General features: G+C 46.2%; 1 protein-coding gene across 1 annotated transcript in view; it reads right to left on the reverse strand.

The window, feature by feature from the left end:
- The window catches only part of RIC8A (RIC8 guanine nucleotide exchange factor A), a 150538-nt gene extending 145899 nt beyond the window's left edge, over positions 1–4639 (reverse strand). The window contains exon 1 of the mRNA XM_069223212.1: positions 4022–4639. Within this exon, the coding sequence (XP_069079313.1) occupies positions 4022–4105 (84 nt within the window). The 5' untranslated portion in view covers positions 4106–4639. The remainder of the gene's footprint in view (positions 1–4021) is intronic.
- Between the last annotated feature and the right edge of the window lie 17393 nt (positions 4640–22032).

A 22032-nucleotide genomic window follows, 5' to 3' on the forward strand; every position in this document is an offset into this window, starting at 1 on the left:
GGAACATCACTGCCCTTTCCACCGCCACTCATGTCTTGTGGAACGAGGTCTTCACACCTCCCTGAACTACCATCAGAGATACCTGTTAACTCTGCATCATTCAACATCATGTAACTATTAATACTTTCACTGTTGTGCCGTCCTTTGCTACGGCATTCTCACCCTTTTGGTACAAAGCCACCTTGCAGTGGCTCCACTTGTTACCATTGACAAGTACAATGTACTCCTCATGCACCTCTTTCATCTTGAATGGGTCCCAGAATTTCAACAAACCCCCACTCACTCTACCATGCTTCACCTTCACCCAATCACCAGCCTGGATAATGTCACCAGACAACCTCTTTATTTCTTTCCCCTTCGCTTGGTTATTGCAATTCAACAACCATGCTGGAGTCAATTTGGTATTTGGTTTTCTTCCCCTCACTCTCTTGAAAGGAGAAATCTTGGTTGCACTATTTTCTGTTGTGCGATGGGCCACACCACACTATTGACCGTGCTTTCCACATCATTCCCAGGCTGAATTGCCATGAGAATTACCCCTTTTACCAGGTGATTAGCCCTCTTCACCATACCATTGGCTTGGGGGCTGTAAAATTCTGTGCGGTGATGTTGTAAACCACACTTCTCCAAGTATGACCTACTTTCGGACAAGGTGAGTTGCGCCCCGTTGCATGTGATGAGCAACTGGAGAAAACCTTCCTCAAATAACACTTTATCCAAGGCATCAATGGTGCATCTGGTAGCCACCTCCTTCATGAATGTGACAATAAACCATCTAGAATGGACATCCACCATAACCAAAGCTATCTTGACTTCATTCTGCAGTCCCTATATGCATCCAATCATATCCATGCATACTGTGCTCCACGGCTTGCCAAGATCAACAATAAGTCCTAACAGATCCTGTACCCCAGTTTTGAGCCACTTTTCACTCTCTTTGCACATAACACATACCTCAACCCATGACGTGATCTGGTCATCCATCCCTGGCCACCAAAAGTTCTCTCTCGCTCTCTTCTTTGTCCGGGTTTGTCTGAGATGCCCCTCATGTGCAGGTTTGGAAACTCTCCTCTTCAAACCCTCTGGCGGCACAAACTTGTAATTTCTTATAAACACCACACCACCACCTACAATTAGTTTGTCCAAAATCTTAATGGTCAGGCTCACAGAGGGGAAAAGAGTACTCTCTTATGCCCCCCTTCCACCACCACCTGTTCATGACTGTCAAAACTTGGTCTGACCCCATGCAGTTGTTCCACTCCCTGGCTGTGAATGCTCCACCTGTACATTCCTCCCCGTCAGATAACCATGCCATTCCAACGTCTTGCTCTTTTGCCAACACATTGTCTTTATCCACCTCCAACCACTCCAAGAACATGTGTGAAAGGCAGTCGGCTTAAGCATTATGCCATCCAGGAATATGCTCAAGTCTGTACCTATACTATAACCTGGAAGCTAGTCTTGCCAACCTGTCTTACCTTTTCCCTGCACCTCCAGGCGATAGGACCTTGAACAAGGGTTTGTGGTCAGTGTGAACACAAAACTCCAGCCCCCACAGGAACATCCAGAAGTATTCCACACTCCAAGCTGCAGCTAACGCCTCATGCTATATCACTGAGTGGTTGCTTCACTATAAGTCAGACAGTGTGAAGCGAATGCGACAGTGTGCTCGATGCTTTCAGGAGATTGAGACAATATAGCACAAACTCAACAAGGGCAGGCATCCACCGTCTAAATGTTCTTAAGATGAGTATCAAAAGTTTTCAAGATACCCTCTCCACATATTTCTTTTCATATTTTATCAAACAACTGATGTCCCTTACTCCACACAGATGTACAGCCTTTCCTCAATAAATGGCACAACTTCTCTGTTTCCTCAACAAAAGTGTTCACAAACTTTGAGTAGGTCTTATTAAGCCCCATAAATTTGCCTAGTTGGTCATTATCTCTGGCTGTGGGAGCTGATCTGATAGCCTTGAGCACATCCTCCTTCAGTTTCACACCACCCCTCGATATTGTGTGGCCCAAATATTTGATCTTCTCCACCAAGAACTGACACTTCATTCTCCTAAGGGTTAAACCAGCACCACACAGCCTACCCAACACCAACCTAAAGGTATCATTGTGCTCTTGAACAGTCTTTGCAAACACAAAGAGGTCATTTTGGAAGTAAATGACTTTTTTAAGACACTTGAATACCTTCAACATCATGAGTTGGAAGACACTTGCAGCAGAAGATAACCCAAAAGGCATAAAGGTGCCTTTCATCATGATAAATGCTGTCAAATCCTTTGAGCCTTCATGCATGCATATCGGGTGGTTAGCACTCTTTAGATCAAGTTTGGAAAAAAAAATCCCACCGTTGAGGAGCAAAAGGAGTTCATTAATGTTGGTAAGGGAAACATATGTAACAATGTTCTGATAGAGACTCCTCAGGTCCACACAAAATCTCAACCTCAATCTTCCATCACTTTTTTCAGTTATCACAACTGGGGAAACCCAGCTAGTAGCCTCTATGAGCTAAATGATGCCTTCCTTAATCATGTCATTTATCATACTCTTCACATCAGTCCTCATGATCATAGGCACCCTCCTTAACATGTGCCTCACTAGTACTGTTCCCTCCTTCCATCTAATTGGTCACGTCATGGGTTGAAGAATGTGTTATTGTTATGTGAAAAGAGGGTCAAAACTGGGGTGCAGGCTGTGTTAGGACATATTGTTGATCCTGGTAAGCAGTGGAGCACAGTATGCATGGATGTTATTGGGCTCATACAAGGGGTGTGGAGTGAGATCAGGAATGTTTTAGTTATGGTGGATGTCCATTCTAGATGGCTTATGGTCAAATTCATGAAGGGGGTGAATACCGGGTGCACTATTGATGCCTTGGATAATTGTTTTTTTCACCAATAAGCTTGAAACACTGCATGTTACGAGTGTGCCTAAGTGCTTCCTCTAATGATCAAGTAACTAAGGCAGTCTGAGAGGCAGGCAGAATACAGGGGCAAGCACTGACACAGCAAATGAATAGTGAGCGTACTTTATTTAAAGCAGCAGACTTTTTTGTGTGGATAGAGGGATATTTCCGTTTTTTCTTTGCTTCATCAGCTGAAAGTGCGCTGCTGCCACCTGCATGTTGTCAATCTTCTTGGTACCAGGCACAGGAGGAATTAGCGAGCTCTGGCTCAGCCTCTTATGAGCATGTGATGAGGATTCAGGAGCGCGACACACTGCGCTTTGCCCCCACTTCTTCTCTTAGCGTTGCAAAGGGTCCTAGATCTCTCTCCACACTCGAGGGCACCCCGAGCATTTGACGTAGCACCTTCTTACTATTCTCTCAGCACATCCTCACACAGGTTCACAGTCCTTGTACTCATTGCTTGGCTGCCTTCACCCATACACTGCGATCTTGTAAACGCTGCTTCCACCATCCTCATTCTATATGTGTCACATACACATCTACTGTGGGTTCGAAGATTGTTCTCTAGGCTATGAAGCTGCAATGTCTGGCTAAGATCATCTCCAAAATGATGTAATTATACATGGAGGCAGATGAATACCTCGAACATAAATGTATTAGGAGCACCCTGGAGAGACCAGATCCTCCCTATACAGCCACATCCGATTCACAACAGTAGAATACTGGTCCCCCAGAGAACGTTAAAACACAAAACACGTTCAACATGCTACCCACCTTCAGATGATAGACGCTGCTGTCCCCAAGCTTTCACTACCACATTACTACACTGTTCTGAACAGGACCCCCAAAATAAGTTTGGCCCAGGGCCCCAAATCCTTAAGATGTCCCTGGTACCACAGATGGAATCCACACTGGCCCACGCTCACCGTGTATCAGGAACTGTGCCAAGACTCGGACAGTCATCATTATACACTCGCGCTAGAACCACTGAAAAGGCTCACAGGTGTCCTGTACCACTACAGGTTTGACACTCAAGATGTATCCTGAACGCAGGTCGCACTGACGTCATACCACGAATAGACCAGGAACCCACAGGCTCACCTGCTTGTTGTAGCCTTGAAGCGCCCGCAGTACAACATCCTGTTGTCCGCTCTCCAGTGTCGCTATTAGACTCTTCAGGTCCATGGTCTTTAGGAGCAGAGAACAGGGAGGGGGCAGGCAGCAGTGGGCACAGATGATGAGGAGCACACTGATGGCAGCCGTCACTGGGGGCAATGAGAGAGCGTGAGAGGAGGACGGCAGAGGATGAAGCAGAGAGTGATGAGGAGGAGGCCATCAGAGGCCGGAGCCGCAGGTGTTTACGCGTCCCCTGACGCTCGGGTACACGCCCGTCGGATTCTCCGGCGCTGCTTCTGTCCCTTTCTGCTGTAATCCACGCCCTTCCGGATTTCAGGGAGCAGCTGGCGCACAGCTCTCCGGAGCGGTGGAGAGGACGCTGGGGCACTGGAGGGAGCCCCACCCGCCGAAAGGCAGAGTGTTGTAGCAGATATGAAGGGCAGAAAACTCCTTTGCTGCAGCCTTAGCAAATCCTAACAAAATACTGACCGTGTAGCTACAGGCACGGACTGCCAGCCGCCTCAGCAACACCCACGTATGTCGAGAGAATACTACATAGACAGAATCCTCCTTCTTGCACCGAGAACCTCATGTACACGTATCACCATGGAAATAGAGTTTTAAAGAGAAACTATCACATCAATTAATCAACCACCATATCGTCAGCTGCACACAAGGCACCAGGTACACTGAATCATTCACACGGATGCACGCAACAAAAGGCACAATCAGGGTCATGAGCACAGAGCGGGCTCATAGGACATCGTAGAGGCACAGATTTATGTACGGCATTGTAGAATATATATATGACTTAGTTCCTCTGACTGAGTCACGTAGGGCTCCCGGGCGCTCAGACAGAGTACACGATTGAAAGGATGGGATGTTAGCTGCAGATGGGGGCGTGAGGTTCAGACATGCTCTGAACATGATGTGGCCAGCTAGTAGCAGTTGTGCCTGTAGATACGTTTCCTACTATGGAAAGGTTTCTTTCATAGCTGTGTGGGAAGAGCCTAATACTTAACTACTATGGAATTGATGGAGGCCCTTGATTTTTTTTATTGCGGCATGCTTTGGATTTCTTATCTTGGCTACCGGAATTGTGAAGGAGTGTCTACCAGTGCAAGGCTTCTCGAAGGAAGCTATGGTCAGGAATGGAGCCAGTCTGCTTTGAAGATATTCCATTAGTTTGGTAGTAGCTTACATTGAAGAAAGAGAGGTCTATTACCAATCGCTTGATGTAACTGTGCATCTCAAACAAGTAGCAAATTTACACTGGGAGGTTTACTTCGACATCCAAGAGTAGATTTACTCCTTTTTTAAATTAGGCATTCACATGGCAAGCTGTGCCAGGTGCAGGTTTCCATACTGATTCCTTGGAAGTCATTTAATTTTCCAATCGAGATCCCAAACCTGCTGTGCGGAGTTCTCTGTAGCAGAAAGCTCCACAGAGTGGGAGTTGGATCTTCTGTGCAAATGCAATTTTTTTCCCCACAGCAGGGAACTCCAAGGAATCTACATTCCCATCCCCTGAGTGAAATTTACAGGTTTGGGGAACTCTCATGATGGGTATCTCCCCACTTGTAATTGGGCTTACGCCTGCCAGGAATCTCTTTGTGAATGTCTTGCAGCTATAAGTATGGTAAATTCCAGACTGGCTCTAACGTGGTGCGACCGGTGCAGCTGAACTTGGTGCTGACCTCAGGGGTGCTGTGTTTAGAAATAACAGCAGTTTAAAAAGCACCTGCAGCAAAGTTGTTTGTGTGTGCAGCGGTTTTTAGGCAACATTAAAAATGTCAAGATAACGCTTGTGATTACTGTTCCTGCTGGAGAGCGATCTTTTGTCTAGTGACAGTTTCCACCCATGATAAAGTAGCACAGTGGGTTAATATGCATGCTGCAAAGTCCTTGAACCTTGCAAATCACCGGACTGTATTTTATATGGCTCACTCAGTGGGCTTCTGCTTTTGTCACCGAGATACTTTTGCTACTTGCAGTTCATAAGTTACACATATATATAGCACAGTGAGATATGATTTGTCATAAAAGGGCTACATGCAACCTGTATAGTATAGGTTAGAATCTTAGTTTTTTTCCCCCAGACTTTCATTATCTTTATGTTCCTAAAAGGGATTCATTTGGGTAAAAGTACATTCCTAGTAGTAAAGCGAGCCACTGTGGTACATTTTGAATCCTGACTTTGTGCTTCTCCAGGCCAAACAGTCTTAACATATACTGCCTACTAATATCGGTGATGTAATGCCTAGAACTTGCAGTCCTCATTGTCTTTTTTAACATTTCCTATAGACTGATCTGCACACATTTGATTAATTGACCCTGTATAATGAATGTGTGATGTAAAGTGTTCCGAAACCCTACACTGGTATGAGTAGCGCTATAAAATAAATGAAATGCATGTGAGAGAAGGGCAGTGGAGAGATGAGGGGCACTGGTGGAGTGTGGTAGTGAGGGAACTTCTGGAAAAGGAGGTTTTTGGGGGAGCGCCAACCAAGATTGACGCACTGGCGCCACCAAATTTGAATGTAAACCTGTGTTTTCAACCAAATTTATTATTGTGAATAAGCTCCCAGATGTCTATCATATACAGCCAATGTAAGGATTGAAGAGTTGGTAAGATGCAAGTCTGCATAAGGAGGTTTTCTGGCAGCTGCTTTCTGTAGTTCTCAGGTGAGGTGGTGAGAGGCTCCAAGGTAAACAAAGTTGTTACAGTATGCATGGAAAAGTTACTAGGTGATGTGTTTTTACTCATTAAGAGAAGCCTAGATAAAGGGATATTCTTGGCATTGCCTTATGTAAAAAATACTTTTTGATAACTTGAGTAACTATTATCCGTTGAAAGGGAGTAGATATCCGTTTTCACAAAAGGGTTTGAAGTTAGGTCAAGCTTTTTTGACCAGGTAGTGGACGTATGGCAGTGGTCCTTTTCCCACAAGCTAGTATCACAAGTTTTTGATCTGTTTTCTTGATGCACCTCGTTAACATCCAATGGCCAACTGCTTGGAGGTATTCACCTACGGCAAAGGAATCGAGATTAACGATTAATTTAGCTTTGGTAACACTCTTCCTAGTAGAGACTCAGTCTACCCACAGATTCCTCACATTTTGAATATTCCCCAGGTGTCAGACTGCATTTGGAAACTGTTCAGTAGCACCTCTGTGCAAGTAGGTGTTGCCTTGCAGCTCTACACTAACACTGTTCCACTCTGAAAATCCACTCAGCATATATAGGCACCACACCTGTGGGCCGACATCTGTTGCTTTCGAGACTGTCCATGCCCTTCAAGTGTGAAATCCCAATTGCAAATCTGTTTTGACCAGTATGCAGAGTTCAACCACAGGACGGGGCTGATGGGAAGGTCAGTGGGGAATCTGTGGTTAGGTTAAACAGAGTTTCTACCAGAAAAAGCAAAACAAAAGGTAAGTAACTTGTTATTCTGATAGAGACTTCTAAGTGCAGATTCCTCACCTTCTATATAGATCTCAAAGCAGTACCTATCCGGAGGCAGGTCTGTGACTGGACTCAAACCAGGACGTTTGTGGGCTTATTTTATTATCTGGTAGGACTATGTTTTGGAGGTTTGTGGGCCTGTGTTATGACCATATCCCACTGTGGCACAAGAAAGGGAAGAAATACATGTATTTAAGATTTTCAATAAACACACCACAACAGGCAATTTCAATAATGAGTTCTGGTCCGGCAACTATAGGAAGACTGAAAGTCCGAAAGGTATCCTTTGCCTGTGCCCAGTGCAAAGTCTTGCCGGGCAAGGGACAAAACAAACAACAAAACATCAGATAAATTTGCCTGAATACAGCCTGTTTGCCGTGTGTCGCAACAAGCCACAAATTTGTGACAGTCGAGGGACACCTGGCTGCCAAGACAACATCAACTACTTCCAAAGATCAAAGGTTTTTAGCTGTTGTTTCTTTATCTTCAAGCACAAAGATGGAGATACGAAAGGCCAGGGACAGAACCCTTCCCCATTGATGTGGCAGCAGATCCTCCAGGAGGGGCAGCTTGATTGGTAGACAGATGCTGATGCCCAGGAGCCTGGGATACCATACCTTCCGTGGCCAGTCTGGGGGTCACTAGGATAACTTGGACTTGGGCCCAGTCAATCCTGATGTTCTTCAGAAATCGTGACAGGAGAAGTGTTAGTTGGAAGACATGCAGGAGTCCCAAGTTCCACCCTAGGCGGAATGTGTCTCCCAAAAAGAGATGCCTTAGACACTGCAGCACACAGAACTGCTGACATTGCACATTCTATGCGGTAGTGACTAGATCGAGCCAAGGATCTCTGCATTCGTTCAAGAGACCTTGTGCCACCTTCAGGTGTAACCACCATTCGTGATTCACTAGGCATCGACGGCTGAACTTGTCTGCCCTGGCATTCAAAGATCCTGCCAGGTGGTTCACCACCAGGAAAATTCCTTGATGGTCCAGTCATTTCTCGAGGCACAGTGCCTACTGGCACTGGGTCCGTGACCACACCCTGCCCTATTTGTTGCAATACCACATGGCAGTGGTGTTGTCTTAAGCACTTGTACCAGCCACCCCTTGATCAATGAATGAATGAATTAAAGTACTTATAAAGTGCACTGTCTCTCAAAGCATAGTATGCTAGTGCTAGCTCAGACACAGACATCACTTACCCACTGTGGTGCCAGCTAAAAAGAATCAGGGAAGAGCACCCTGAGAAAAAACAAATTAAATTAAACAATTGCACAGCTCGTCTGGGGCCAAAAACATCCATGTTTTCACACATTTCCTAAAAGCTGCTTCATTATCCAGGATTCTGAGAGAACCAGGAAGTTGAGTCCAGGTCTTAGATCCTAAAATAGCAAAAGTTTTACCACCTCTGGATTTCAACCAAAATATTGTAATAAATTAGCAGAAGATGTACAAGATCTTTGAGTTCTATAATGCAAAAGGCAGCCTGACAGATATTTGGGGCCAGGTGAATGGAAAGACCTGAAGACCAAGACCAATGATTTAAAAAGAACCTGCTTGTGAAAAGGTTGCTAGTTCAATTTTCTGAGCCCCTGAGAGGCAAAACATTTCTGGGGAAGCCTAAGAATAAGTCTTGTGGCCAAGTTTTCAACCACTTGGGGCCTAGTGAGTAATTGCTTAGATATGCCTAGAGAAAGGCTGTTACAGTAGTCCAACCTAAAAGTTAAAAACACAAGGGCTACAGTTTTTCTTGCAGCCAAAGGAAGAAAATCAAAGTTTTTAAAGTGATTTAATCATTTAAAAGCATTTGCCAGCTACCGATAGAACTTGCGGAACTTAAGTCATGGGAGGGAGGTTTTCAACCCCAAGCTGATGGCCCTCAGCTCGAGAAGGTTGAAATGGAGCCAAGACTCTGCTAGAGACCAGAAGCTACTGATCTCCACCTCTCCCAACCGACTGCCACAACCCAGAAGTGATGCATTGGTCACCACTATCAGCTCTGGCTGGTGTTGGGATTGGGGTCTGCTGCTGATTCAATTGTGGTCCAGCAAACACCGCTGCAGATCTTTTGCAACCTCCTCTGAAATACGCACATGGTCAGTGATGTTGATGTTCTTGATGTCCTTGTTGTTTGGCTCAGTGAGACTTCAGATCCCACTGCAGAGACTCCATATTTCACCTGGCATGCCTGATTAGCAGGATGCTGGATGCCATCAGTCCAACCAGCCTCCGAGTCAACCTCACTGAGATCCAGGACAGGGGCTGAAAGATCGGAATCATAACCTGAAAGTCCTAGAGTCACCTTTCCAGGGAAAGGTATGAAATTGAACCATGTCCAGAATGGTTCAGATAAGGGGGAGTATCTGGGAGTCAGGTGTGAATTTAGAAAAAATTATAGTGACCCCCAAAGATGGCAGGAGGTTTGCAGTAGTCTGGAGGTGGCTGACGACTGCCCCGGGTGAGCTCACCTTCAACAGGCTATCCTCGACATACGGGAAGACTGGTACTGTGACAGAAGATGTGCTGCTACTACCACCATCACTTTTGTAAGTACCCAGGGGGCACTGGTGAGACCAAAGGGGATCACAGCGAACTGACTGCTCCTATTTTAACACAAACTGCAAGTAGCGCTGAAGGGGCTATAGGACACGTATATGAAAACATGTACAATGCCACAATCCAGTCTCCAGGGTTTAGAGCTGACAAGACCTGGGCCAGGATAAGCATTCTGAATTTGTGCATTCAGAGGAAGATCATAAGGGCACAGGTCTAAAATAGGACAAAGGCCTTCGCCCTTCTTTGGTACCAGAGTCGCAGTCCCACTCACCTGATTGTCAGGTTCACTAGAATGGAGATAGTCTGTCCCCTCACCGCCAGGCTAACCCTACACACCAAATTAGGTAATAAGCGTGAGTGATTAGCCTTAGGCGGAAGTGGAAAGAAGGTATAAGAAAATAACTCTCTTGGATACATGGCGGCTCTCAGTGTGGTGCTCAACATAATTTCTTCAAGCAAGACACCAACCTGGACTCCAGTCTGCACATCCAGTGGCCATACATCCCTTTAACAAATCAAACATACAATGGGTTACAAATTACACCAAACATCAAGCACACCAATTGTAACCATGTGTTCGGGTCCCTCCTAGTCTCACTCACCAGTGTTTACATAGAGAGGGTGTACTAGGTAAACAATTCCCTATTGCTTCATAGGAAATATTCCAAGGATTCCTATTCCCATCATAGGAAGTAACCTGGTTGTCCAATCCAAGAATAAGGAAAATAAAATACGTCTCTGGTGGTTGAGCTTGTAGAACAAAACTGTTTGTAACAACAAATCCAGGAAATGAATCACAATATAGACAGGCAATACCTCACAGTTTGAATAGGGAGGGGCAAACTCCAAAATAAAAGTCCAACAGAGTGAGTCCGCTACTCTTTCTAAAAATGGACTGTGCTACAGTGCACTGACCCAGAATTTGTAAGGTAGGCAGGGTAATGATAAGAATGGGGGTCTTTAAACATAAGGGAAACAAACAGCGTATGAGGCGTGCGTCATGACAACCAGAAAGTAGCAGGAGACTTTAGGGGCATGCACCCTCTTGATAGCCCTGTTGGCCAAAAATGCTTGCACTCTTTCTGCTGTAAGATGGACAGATGGTTCTCTGTCAGTCAGTATGGGGACAGTAGAATGTTCTGCGGAGTGGCACTAAAGGGCAGGGTGTACCACTTTGGGACTATGTGCAGGGCTCGCCTGTCTGATGTCAGGGTATGCCAACCCAGCACCTTGCTGAAGATGGATTGGCTGCTGGTATGGGGTACTGCTGCAAAAACTGAGAAAGGAACGGTAGGGCTTCTGCGGTTGACAAAGCGGGGCAAATAAGACCATGCAGAGTGCTGTGGCCCACCTCTCTTTAAGCCGCTCCGTAGCAGAATCTGCCTTTCTCTCAAATAGACGAGTCCATCAAAGGGCATGTCCAAAGGAACGACTGAACATTGCCTGAAAAACCTGTAGACCTAGTCAATGAACTGCTCTGCCACCGCGTAGCTCCACCAGTAAGTGCAGCCCGTCTGCCTTGAACTCTGACCTCAGTCAGAAGTTCGAGGCCCTCCTCCACCGCAGGCTCTTGCCTGCGCCTCATCCCTGGTGCCTAGTGGGAGAGCTCTGCTCTTCCATTAGGCTGCCCTCACCCTCTTTTCTGTTCTCTCCCTTTGTGTTGCTTTAGTGTTCTGTATTGTGACTTTTTCGCTCTCTGTTGCTTTTAGTGTTCTGTATTGTGCCTTTTTCGCTTTCTGCTCACACTCTCTTCTCTCTCTCTCTCTCTCTCTCTCTCTCCTCTCACTCTATGTCCCCGCAGCTGCTTCGCCCACGGCTCTGCCCTTTTTTGCGCCGTTTTCCCACTCCTGCCTTCCAGCTGTCCTCGCCTCCCCCCTCCCTTCATAATGGCAGCCGCTTGCGCATCGAAGGCGCGCCTAAGGCAAGCCTGTCTGCGCTCGTCGTGACCAGCGCCAGGACCCCTGGACCTGCCACCCGCCACTTCTACACGCCAGCAGCTCTCATCGCACTCAACCCAAGACGCAACAACAACTGCAAACAGGCATTACCAGCCGACACCCACGGACCCTTCAGCTGCTTCTGCTGCCGCCAAACCCACACCACCACCAAGGCCTTGGACCCAGCAAAAGACACCCACAACAACACATCGACTCCGAAAGCTCTGAAATGCATTCTTCTCAACATCCGCTCTCTCCATAAACACACTGCCGAAATCTGGGACCTCCTTGACAGCACCACCACAAACATCGCTTTCCTCACCCAGACCTGGACAAACACCACCTCAGGCCCGAACATCACTATCACCATACCCCAAGGATACAAGATCACCCGGAAAGACCGCCCCAGCCACCCGGGGGAGAAGGGAATCGCAATCGCCCACAGGTCTAACCTCCATCTGAGCACACACTCCAAAGACTCCACAAGCCTGATGGAACACTTTCACTGCAAACTATAGACCAGCCCGACATCCACCCTTAGGGGAATCCTCATTTACCGCCCACCTGGACCCCGCGCACCCTTCGCCGACTCCATCACTGACTGCATCACCGCACAAGCCATCACAGCCTCCAACTACACCCTGCTAGGAGACCTCAACTTCCACCTCGACAACCTACAAGACCCCAACACCGCATCCCTCCTAGACAACCTCCACAACATAGGGCTTCAACAGATCGTGACAGAACCAACGCACTCAGCAGGACACACCCTCGACTCCATCTTCACAACAGGTCCTTCAGTCACACCTCCGAACTCCAATGGACAAACCACTGATGCATCCATTTCACCTTCAACACATCCACCGTCATCAGACCCCAGCACCAACCATCACATTGAAGCTGGACAAGAATCACCGACAACCAGCTCACCCTTACCCTCGCCAACTCTGCCCCGACCATCACACACAACGATGACCCGAACACCGCAGCACGCACCGTTCACAAATGGATCGCCGACTGCGCCAACACCATAGCTCCCCTCAAAAAGAAAAGCAGCACCCACACCAAGAAAGCCAGCTGGTTCACTCCAGAACTCCAAGAATCCAGATGCACTGCCTCGAGAAAATCTGGAGAAACACCAAATCCACAGAAGCCCAAAGCTACTTTAGAGCTGCCATCACCACACACCACCAACTTATCAGAAACACCAGAAAGATTTATGGTTACTGTGAAAGCTGAATTTATTACTAGTGCTTTTTATTTACTATGGGCCTGATTCTAACTTTGGAGGACGGTGTTAAACCGTCTCAAAAGTGGCGGATATACCACCTACCGTATTACGAGTTCCATAGGATATAATGGACTCGTAATACGGTAGGTGGTATATCCGCCACTTTTGGGACGGTTTAACACCGTCCTCCAAAGTTAGAATCAGGCCCTATGTGTTAAGAATTTGCATAGAATTAGGCTAAAAGAGAAAATAATGTGCGACTTGGAAAATGTGCCCACTTGAGTGGCCATCTTTAAATGAGAAATGCCTTTAGTGAATGCATACTATTATTAGTTGAAGTACACGTGTAGAGAACATTTTTAGTAGTATGTCACATTAATGATTTTATGCTATGTATTTGCTTTATATATTAGAGGCCTTAAAGTTAGCAAGGTTTGGGCCTAACCTATACAACCCCATGTCAAGTTGCAATGTTTAATAAAACATGGGAATATATGTCCAGAAAAATAGTGATTTTGTTGCTCACACTGTACTGACCAAACATTTAGCAGATGTCTTTAGCTTTCTCATGAGAACTGCTTGCTAGAATGTCTTGTATCCGAAATTGCAACTTTGTAAAGTTTGATGCGTGAGACAGTGATGTTCCCAGGAACCAACAATGGATGCACTGACTGGAGTATGGATTGCAACAAGAAAAGTTACCTGGTGAGTCTGACTATGGGAACAGGAGAAGAGGAGCCAATCATCGACATGTGAAAGACAGTTTAGTTATATCTCAGATTTGGGTTTTCATTTCTATTGGATTAACTATAAACATACGATTTTCTGACCAATGACAATGTGGGAAGTTTCTTTAGGAAATTCTAACTTAGCCCGATGGCACAGAGGAGAGGAAGCTCTTTTCTATTCTGATTTTCCCAGTAGTGGTTCTGTTTTGAGGAGCTAACCAGTTCCTGATGAATTTATTTCTAACTTTGACTATATAGCTTAAATTGTTAATGGTGGATGCTGGCCCCTTAGAGATTGCTTCTGAAATAGTTCAGATAGCTTAGAGTCCCTTGTGTCTGAGCAATTCCCTTTCATTGTCCCATTGCTAAAGCTGACCAGACGGATGTCCAACTGATGAAGAGAATCGCAGCTTGCTGATCTATTTGAGGAGAGGTATAACAAAATGCTATTGTCCTTGTTGTAGAATTTGTCCTTTGTTTCTAGGTACCAAAGCTGTTTTCTAAATTACTTTTGACAAAAATTATTTTGCATGAAGCCCAAACATGCTATTCTAATCAGAAGCGTAGTTAGGGAGCCCTGTAAATGTTAAATGATTGGAATTAACAAAGAGTTGATATTGTTCACCTGTTGAATCTAGATGTATTTCATTTCTATTGCGCAGTTGTTTTTGTTATTACTTTGTACTATCAATTAATCAATCGAAGCATTTGTAAAGCGTACTACTCACCCGAGAGGGTCTCAAGGCGCTGAGGAGGGGGGCTGCTACTGCTCGAACAGCCATGTCTTGAGGTGTCTCCTGAAGGTTAGTAGGTCCTGTGTCTGTCGCAGATGGATAGGAAGAATGTTCCACGTATTGGCGGCGAGGTGGGAGAATGATCTGCCCACCAGCGGTTGTTCTGTGGATGTGTGGGACAGTGGTGAGGGCAAGGCCAGCGGAGCGAAGCTGTCGGTCGGGGTGTAGAAGGAGAGCCATCTGTTGAGGTATTCTGGTCCGGTGTTGTGCAGTGCTTTGTGAGCGTGGGTGAGGAGTTTGAACATAGTTCTCTTGTTGACGGGGAGCCAGTGCAGGTCTCTCAGGAGGGCTGTGATGTGGCTGTGGAGGGGGATGTCCAGGATGAGGCGTACAGAGGCGTTCTGTATGTGCTGCAGTCTTTTCTGGAACTTGGCTGTGGTTCCTGCGTAGAGGGCGTTGCCGTAGTCTAGTCTGATGCTTACGAGGGCTTGGGTGACCGTTCTTCTGGTTCCGTTGGGGATCCATTTGTAGATCTTCCAAATCATGCTGAGGGTATTGAAGCAGGATTAAGCACAAAGTTGACTTGCTGGGTCATTGATAGCGATGGATTCAGGATGAACCCCAGGTTGCGTGCGTGGTCAGTGGGACAGGCCAGTGTGACAGGCCATCAGAAGTCATCCCAGGCGGAGGGGGTGGAGCCGAGGAAGAGGACCTCAGTTTTGGCAGAATTCAGTTTCAGGCAGATGTTCTTCATCCATTCAGCGATGGCCTTCATTCCTTCGTGGAGGTTGGTTTTGGTGGTGGCGAGGTCCTTGGTGAGGGAGAGAGTCAGCTGGGTGTCATTGGGTGTATGAGACGATGTTGAGGTTGTGTGATACGACGATGTTTGCAAGTGGAGCCATGTACTCGTTAAAGAGGGTCAGGCTGAGGGACGACCCCTGGGGCACACCACAGATGATCTTGGTGGCTTCAGAGCAGAATGGAAGGAGGTGGACTCTCTGGGTTCTGCCGATGAGGAAGGAGGTGCTCCAGTGCAGTGCTCCGTCACAGATCCCTGCGTCGTTGAGGCGTGTGAGTAGGGTGTGGTGACAAACGGTGTTGAAGGTGGCTAAGAGGTCCAGGAGGATGAGGGCTGCAGTTTTGCCGCTGTCAAGTAGGGTCCTGATGTCGTCGGTGGCGATGCGGGTGGTTTCGGGGCTGTGGTTGCTGCGGAATCCGGATGGGGATGGGTTTATAGTTTGTTCTCCCACGAGGAAGCAGGTCAGTTGTTTGTTGGCAATTTTCTTGATGACTTTTGCCGGGAAGGAGAGCAGGGAGATGGACTGGAAGTTCTTGATGTCCTTTGGGTCCGTCTTGGATTTCTTGAGGATGGCGTTGACCTCGGTGTGTTTCCAGCTCTCCGGGAAGGTGGCAGTCTTGATGGAGCTGTTGATTATCTTCCGGAGTTGGGGTGCGGTGACAGACCTTGCTTTCTTGAAGATGTGGTGAGGGCAGGGGTAGGATGGTGAGCCGGATTCGATGGTGTTCATGATGGTGTTGTTGTCGTTGGCGTGGGTCCAGGAGAGCAGGACCAGGTGGCTGGGGGGCGGTGAGTCTGTGGTGTTGGTGGTTGATGGGGGGGGTCTGGGTATTGAAGCTGTCATGGATGTCTGCGATCTTGTGGTAGAAGGTGGCTAGGGAGTTGCAGAGGTCTTGTGATGGTGGGATTTAGTTGACTTTGGAGCTGGGGTTGGAGAGTTCTTTCACAATGTTGAAGTGCTCCTTATAGCTATGTGCATTGTTGTTGATGCGTTCTTTGAAGGTGGTTCTTTTGGCGGTTCGGATGAGTTGGTGGTGTATGCGGATGGCGTTCTTGAAGGCTGTGTGGTTGTCCAGTGTCTGTTCTTGGCGCCACCTTTTCTCGAATCTTCGGCATGTTTGCTTGGATTCTTGGAGGTCGGCGGTGAACCAGAAGGCCTTTCTGTCGGTGCGTCTGTTTGAAGGTTTCTTGATTGGGGTGAGGGTGTTGGCACAGTCGTCGATCCATTGCCTGAGGTTGCGTGCTGCTGAGTCGGTGTCGGTGGTGGCGATTGGTGGGTTCCAGGAAAGGGTGGTGATCCGCTGGTCTTCAGTGACCTTGTTCCTTCTGCGGTGGGAAATCCACTGCGGGTGATGGTGTGTTGTGGGTTTCTTGAAGAACAAGTGGATGCAGCGGTGGTCAGTCCAGTGGAGCTCGGTGGTGTGGCTGAAGGAGACATACTGTAACTTTTTAATGCTTAGTTGCAAATGCTTTAGTTAAATTGACATTATTTAGAAGATTCGGTTAGCCAGTGTTATTCATGTATGTTTATCATTTGGCTTTGAGACTAATCTACGTGATATTAGCATTGTTAATCCAGGGAAATAAACATTTTAAACTCTTCAAAAGGTGTGGTTATTCAGTGCCACGTGAGTCATGGTGTTTAAAGATTATTGATTCCATTCCAAAGTATTTGATGGTGTTTATTGGTTAAGATGTGGTATTTTTAATGGACTTATGGTGGAATCACTTAAAGCATAGTCAAAAGGTCAGTCGAACCTCTAACGTCCCCTTATAAATTAAACTATAAAAGAACAAATGAGGACAGACGCGTTCACAAAAATAGTAGCAGAGTTGGATGGTTGGTCTCCTTAAGAGGCCACCAGAAGGTCCTTTTTCTCCTTAGATCTTACTAAAAGTCTGATGGTTTATCTCCTTTTGAGGTCACTATAGGTCTGAGGGGTAGTCTCCTTAAGAGATCAATATAATTCACAGATTGGGTAGGAAAACTGGATGGTGCGTCGCCACAAGAGGCCACCATAACCACCAGAGGTAAAAGTAAAAAATTTCAGATTCGCTTATACAAAGTGATATTATGGTGGTCATCTTGACTTTGGTGGTAAAAACCGCCGCGGTGACGGCCACCAAAATACCTCCATCGCGGCTACCATCCGTCCGCCATATTATGAGCACTAGCGGACTTCCACCACAAGAAGGGCGGAAATCCAGCAGTGTTCATGGAGGCAGACGGTGGTAAGGTGCCGCTGCTACAACCAGCCATGCCAGTAGAACGCCGCCAGCCGTATCATGACCTGTGATACGGCCAGGCGATGTTCTGCTGGCAGGCGCTGCTGGCTGTAGCAGTGCCCCTTACCGTTCCTTGCCTGAAGACCTCCTCGACAAAGGTAAGTGAGGCTTCCGACAGGGGAGTTGGGGGCGAGAGGGTGGGGGGTGTTGTCTGTTTGTGTCTGAGTGTGTGCATAAATGTGTAAGTCAGTGTGTGAATGTGTCTGTGTGTGTTGTGTTGTTTGCGTGGTTGTATGCATGTGAGTGAATGCGTGTAAGAATTGTGAAGTGAGTGCCTGTCTGCATGTCAGTGTGATTGTGTGTAAGAATGTGTGTGAGCATGTCTGGAAGTATGCGTGTATAAATGTGTGTATGCCAGTGTGAGTGATTGGATGTATACGTGGTGCGTGTCTGCTGGTGTGTGTGAATGGGGTGGTGGGGGTTGAGTGAGAGGATCGGAGGGGGTGGGTGGGAGTGTGTTTGGATCGGAGGGGCTGGGGTGTGTGTGTGTTTGGATCGGGGTGTGGGTGTATGTGAATGTCAGGGGTGGGGGTTTTAATGTGTGTATGGGGTTGGGGCTTTGGATGTAGGGGGTTGGAGGGTGTCAGGTGTGTGTTGGGGGTGTGGCGGAGCCACCTACCGGTGACAGGGAACAAATTCCCTGTCACCAGTAGGGCCTACCTCCGTGGTTTACATGCCATTGCTAATGCCACAAAAACCATGGTGGAAGGCAGGCTCATAATGCCGCCGGTGGCACTGTGCCATCCAACGGGCTGGAGATTGATATCTCTGGCCCGGCGGCTGATACCACCATGGCGGTATGAGTGGAGAAGTGGCGGGTTGGCTGCAGCCAACCCACCATTCTCATAATGTGGCGGTATGTACTGCCAGCCTGTTGGTGGTACTACGGCCACATTTACACTCACTGTCGGGGTGATAATGACCCCATGTGTCTCCCCAAGAACCTACAATGACTTTCCCAAAACCTTGGAGTTTGCCAATGCTTGTTTGAAGATGTTCTCTGCATTCTAGTGACTGTCGAATGACATAGATTTTGTGCTTGCACAGCTTAAGCAAATCACAGGTGAATTGTGATGTTTGTGAGTGGATAGGGAGTCTGCGTATTCCAAATGAAGTTGTTTAAGGAGTTTGCATACTCCAAAGTGGGATAGTTGGGAAGTTGTCGAACTTCACATGTGTGTGACGCTTTGTGCTAAAAAAATGTCCACTTGGTTGTTGATATACGAACCCTGCGTGGTCTAAGACTCCAGAGTATTAAATAAGTGTATGAGACACTTGGTTTTTGTTGTAATTTGTCAAATAGGTCAATAGGGCGTGGACAAACTCAAGAGTGTGTGTTAAAATGAGTGATAGTTTTTTCAACAGAGATTTGGTGAGTCTTGTGTGTCCCAGGAGGATCCAGTGTGATCAGTTGAGAGTAAAATTTGCTGGTCGAATTTTGCTTGCGGGTCAGGGGAACTGAGATAGAAGGACTATCGCAGGAGCCGCAGTGAAAAATCAATAAGGTTTCTGAAGCGATTGTGTTACCTACCTGTAGTAAATAGGCAATTTTGTGTATTCATTTTATTTAGTGCTTGCAATATTTGCATTTAATTTTGCGCAGATTTGAGTTTAGGAGGGCAAGCCGAAGGGCTTTGTCAGCCACAGTATGTGTGAGTGTGACGTCATTCGAGCCGCGCTGGGATAGGTTGGTTAGTGTGAAATGCTGTGAACAGATTGGTGGGCAACCGTGAAGCGTAATTGGTTGAGAAGGTAGGCGAAAAGGAATTTTGGATTGAAATTCACTTACTGATTAGACTGAAAGTAGCATAAATTACAGAAAATGAGATTGTTTAACGCTTTAAAGAGTGCCCTAAGGGGAGATATGTTTATTCCAACTAGAATAGGAGAAATTACACCGCCAGAAGGTACATCCGCCTATATCGTAATCGAAGAACAAGGTGCTGAAACAATGGTGCAAAGAAACAGAGAGAGATGGGAACTTAGCATTCCCTGCCCATGGAACATTTAATTTGAGGATTTTGGAGAATTTGAGGAGAGCACTGTGTGATTTGAAACCTCATCTGAGACCTGCACAGTTTGAAGCATTAGCTATTTGGGAACTAGTGGCTAGACAGCAACAGCAACTGAAGTTTTAGAGGAGAATGAGGAAAGCTGAGAAAACTCTAGCTGAGGCGAGATGGGATAGTGAACAGAAATTTGGGAGGACTGAGACTTTACAGGAATTAAGTTGTTTCGGGTAATCACACAAGAGAACGGAGAAGAGGACATTCAGATGACAGAGAGTAGGAATCCGCAGTCTAGAAAGTCTTTAACTTACGATGAAGACTCAGATGATGACAAGTTTATTTTGCAGTTACTGAGAAATCGTCCCCCACCATATGCAGCACTTGAGAAAGGTTCAAATGCTGGTGTAGACCCTACAGCTCCGACACCAATTGAATCTACACAGAGACAGAGACAGGTCAGCCATAGTGTTCCAAATACTTCTGCCATTCAAAGGCCTATGCCGCAGATTGACATACCCAGTATTTACCCAGATGTACTTATTGTAGATACTGCAGTAAACTTAGTAGTGCCGACAGGAGAAGCAGCCCACATGAGACAAGTTTATCAGAGGCCGACTTTGATCCAGACAGAGTCCACACCAAATTTGATGTCCCCAATGTAAGCGCAGACAATCCCAAGATACACCCCCATAACAGGATCACAGACAGAGATGTCTGCATTGATAAGTCAGAATACAGGAGTAATGTACCCAAGAGATCCAAATTCCAGATCAAGTCCAGATTCAGTGTCAATATCGGTCACCATAGGTCCAGTCATACTATTGTTTGCCCAGGGAAATAATAAGAGCAGTGAGCAGATAACCCTGAATCCGAGTGTAGAAATGGAGAGATTCACTGAAAATGCAAGAGTGATGACTCCCATGAGACCGACATTTGATGGAACAGGTCAGTTAATTGATTTGAGTTCTTGTATGACTTCTCCAAATAATCAGGGGGATTCGATGTAGGTTCCAATCCAAGCATGGTAACACACGAGACCCCGAGCCTTACGTTACAGCAAGGGCCCAGTCGAAGCAATAACAACATTTCATTACAAGGTTTAACAGCTCAGCAGTTAACTGAATGGTTGAGAAGCTGAATAGTACCCAGGGTGATTCCAGTGGAGGAAGTGCTCTGAATTTGACCAGGCTTAGACTAGAAGCAGAAGATTTAATTGAAAGAACGATGGGGATAGACTGAATTGACTCATACCGAGAGGCTGAGTTACGTTACTTGTGCACAATGATTACCATTAAAGCAGGAATAGTACATCAGAAATGAGCAGACCTGGCAGAAAAATATGACATAGAAATTGAGAAAACAAAGCACTTAAAGAGGAGTTACCGATTAGAGTTTGACTCAAAGGACTTTGAGAACATGAGAATACCTGGAATGAAAATTCACATTAGGGAACTAATTCAGAGCATTCAAACATGTGGAAAATTAGATAAGTGGAAGGCAGATGGGTGAAGAAAAGAGACAAGAAGAAAAGGGATTCTGCAAATCTTACTGCAAATGTGCAGCAGATTGAGGATCCAGTGAAATTATTGCCAATGAAAAAATTCCAGGAGGGAATTTTGTCCATGTCCCTTGGGGCAGGAGTGACATATTGTCATTTACAAATGATTATCCCAGGTTGAGAGAGAAGCCAGTGGAATGGTACCAGCAAACAGATAGGTTTGTGAAACTTGTGAAATGCCTGTGGGAAGATTTGAACATCCTGCTAGAAATAGTAGTTCCTTAGACTTGTGGGTCGAGTGCAAAAGGAGTGTAGATTGGTCGACAAGAGAACCTCAGAGAGATCCAACTGAAGGTGCACCATCTCCTGACATAGTGAAATATTATTGTAAGGTGATTGAATTTTTGAAAATGAGAATTTTGCCCAAGAATATAGACTGTCAGAGAATAGACAGGACAGCTCTAGAAAGAAAAGAGGTAATACATGCGTACTATGAGAGATTGTTGCAGGTGTTTTAAGTATTACAGTGGTACCGAAACAATTGAGCTGAAAAACATGAATCATTTTGTGTTCAGACTTGTTAATGTATTGAGACCTGAAATTAGCCAGATGATTAAGAGCCATTTGATTTGTTGGCAAGCGAAGCCGATTGATAATGTATTCCAGTATGCAAAGTACTGTAGTGACAAGATTGAGTTGAAGCAGAGAAATGTGAAAGAAAAGGCAATGCTGATGCAGATTAAAGCAGC

Source organism: Pleurodeles waltl, chromosome 3_1 (genome assembly GCF_031143425.1).
Source record: "Pleurodeles waltl isolate 20211129_DDA chromosome 3_1, aPleWal1.hap1.20221129, whole genome shotgun sequence".
Taxonomy (NCBI): domain Eukaryota; kingdom Metazoa; phylum Chordata; class Amphibia; order Caudata; family Salamandridae; genus Pleurodeles; species Pleurodeles waltl.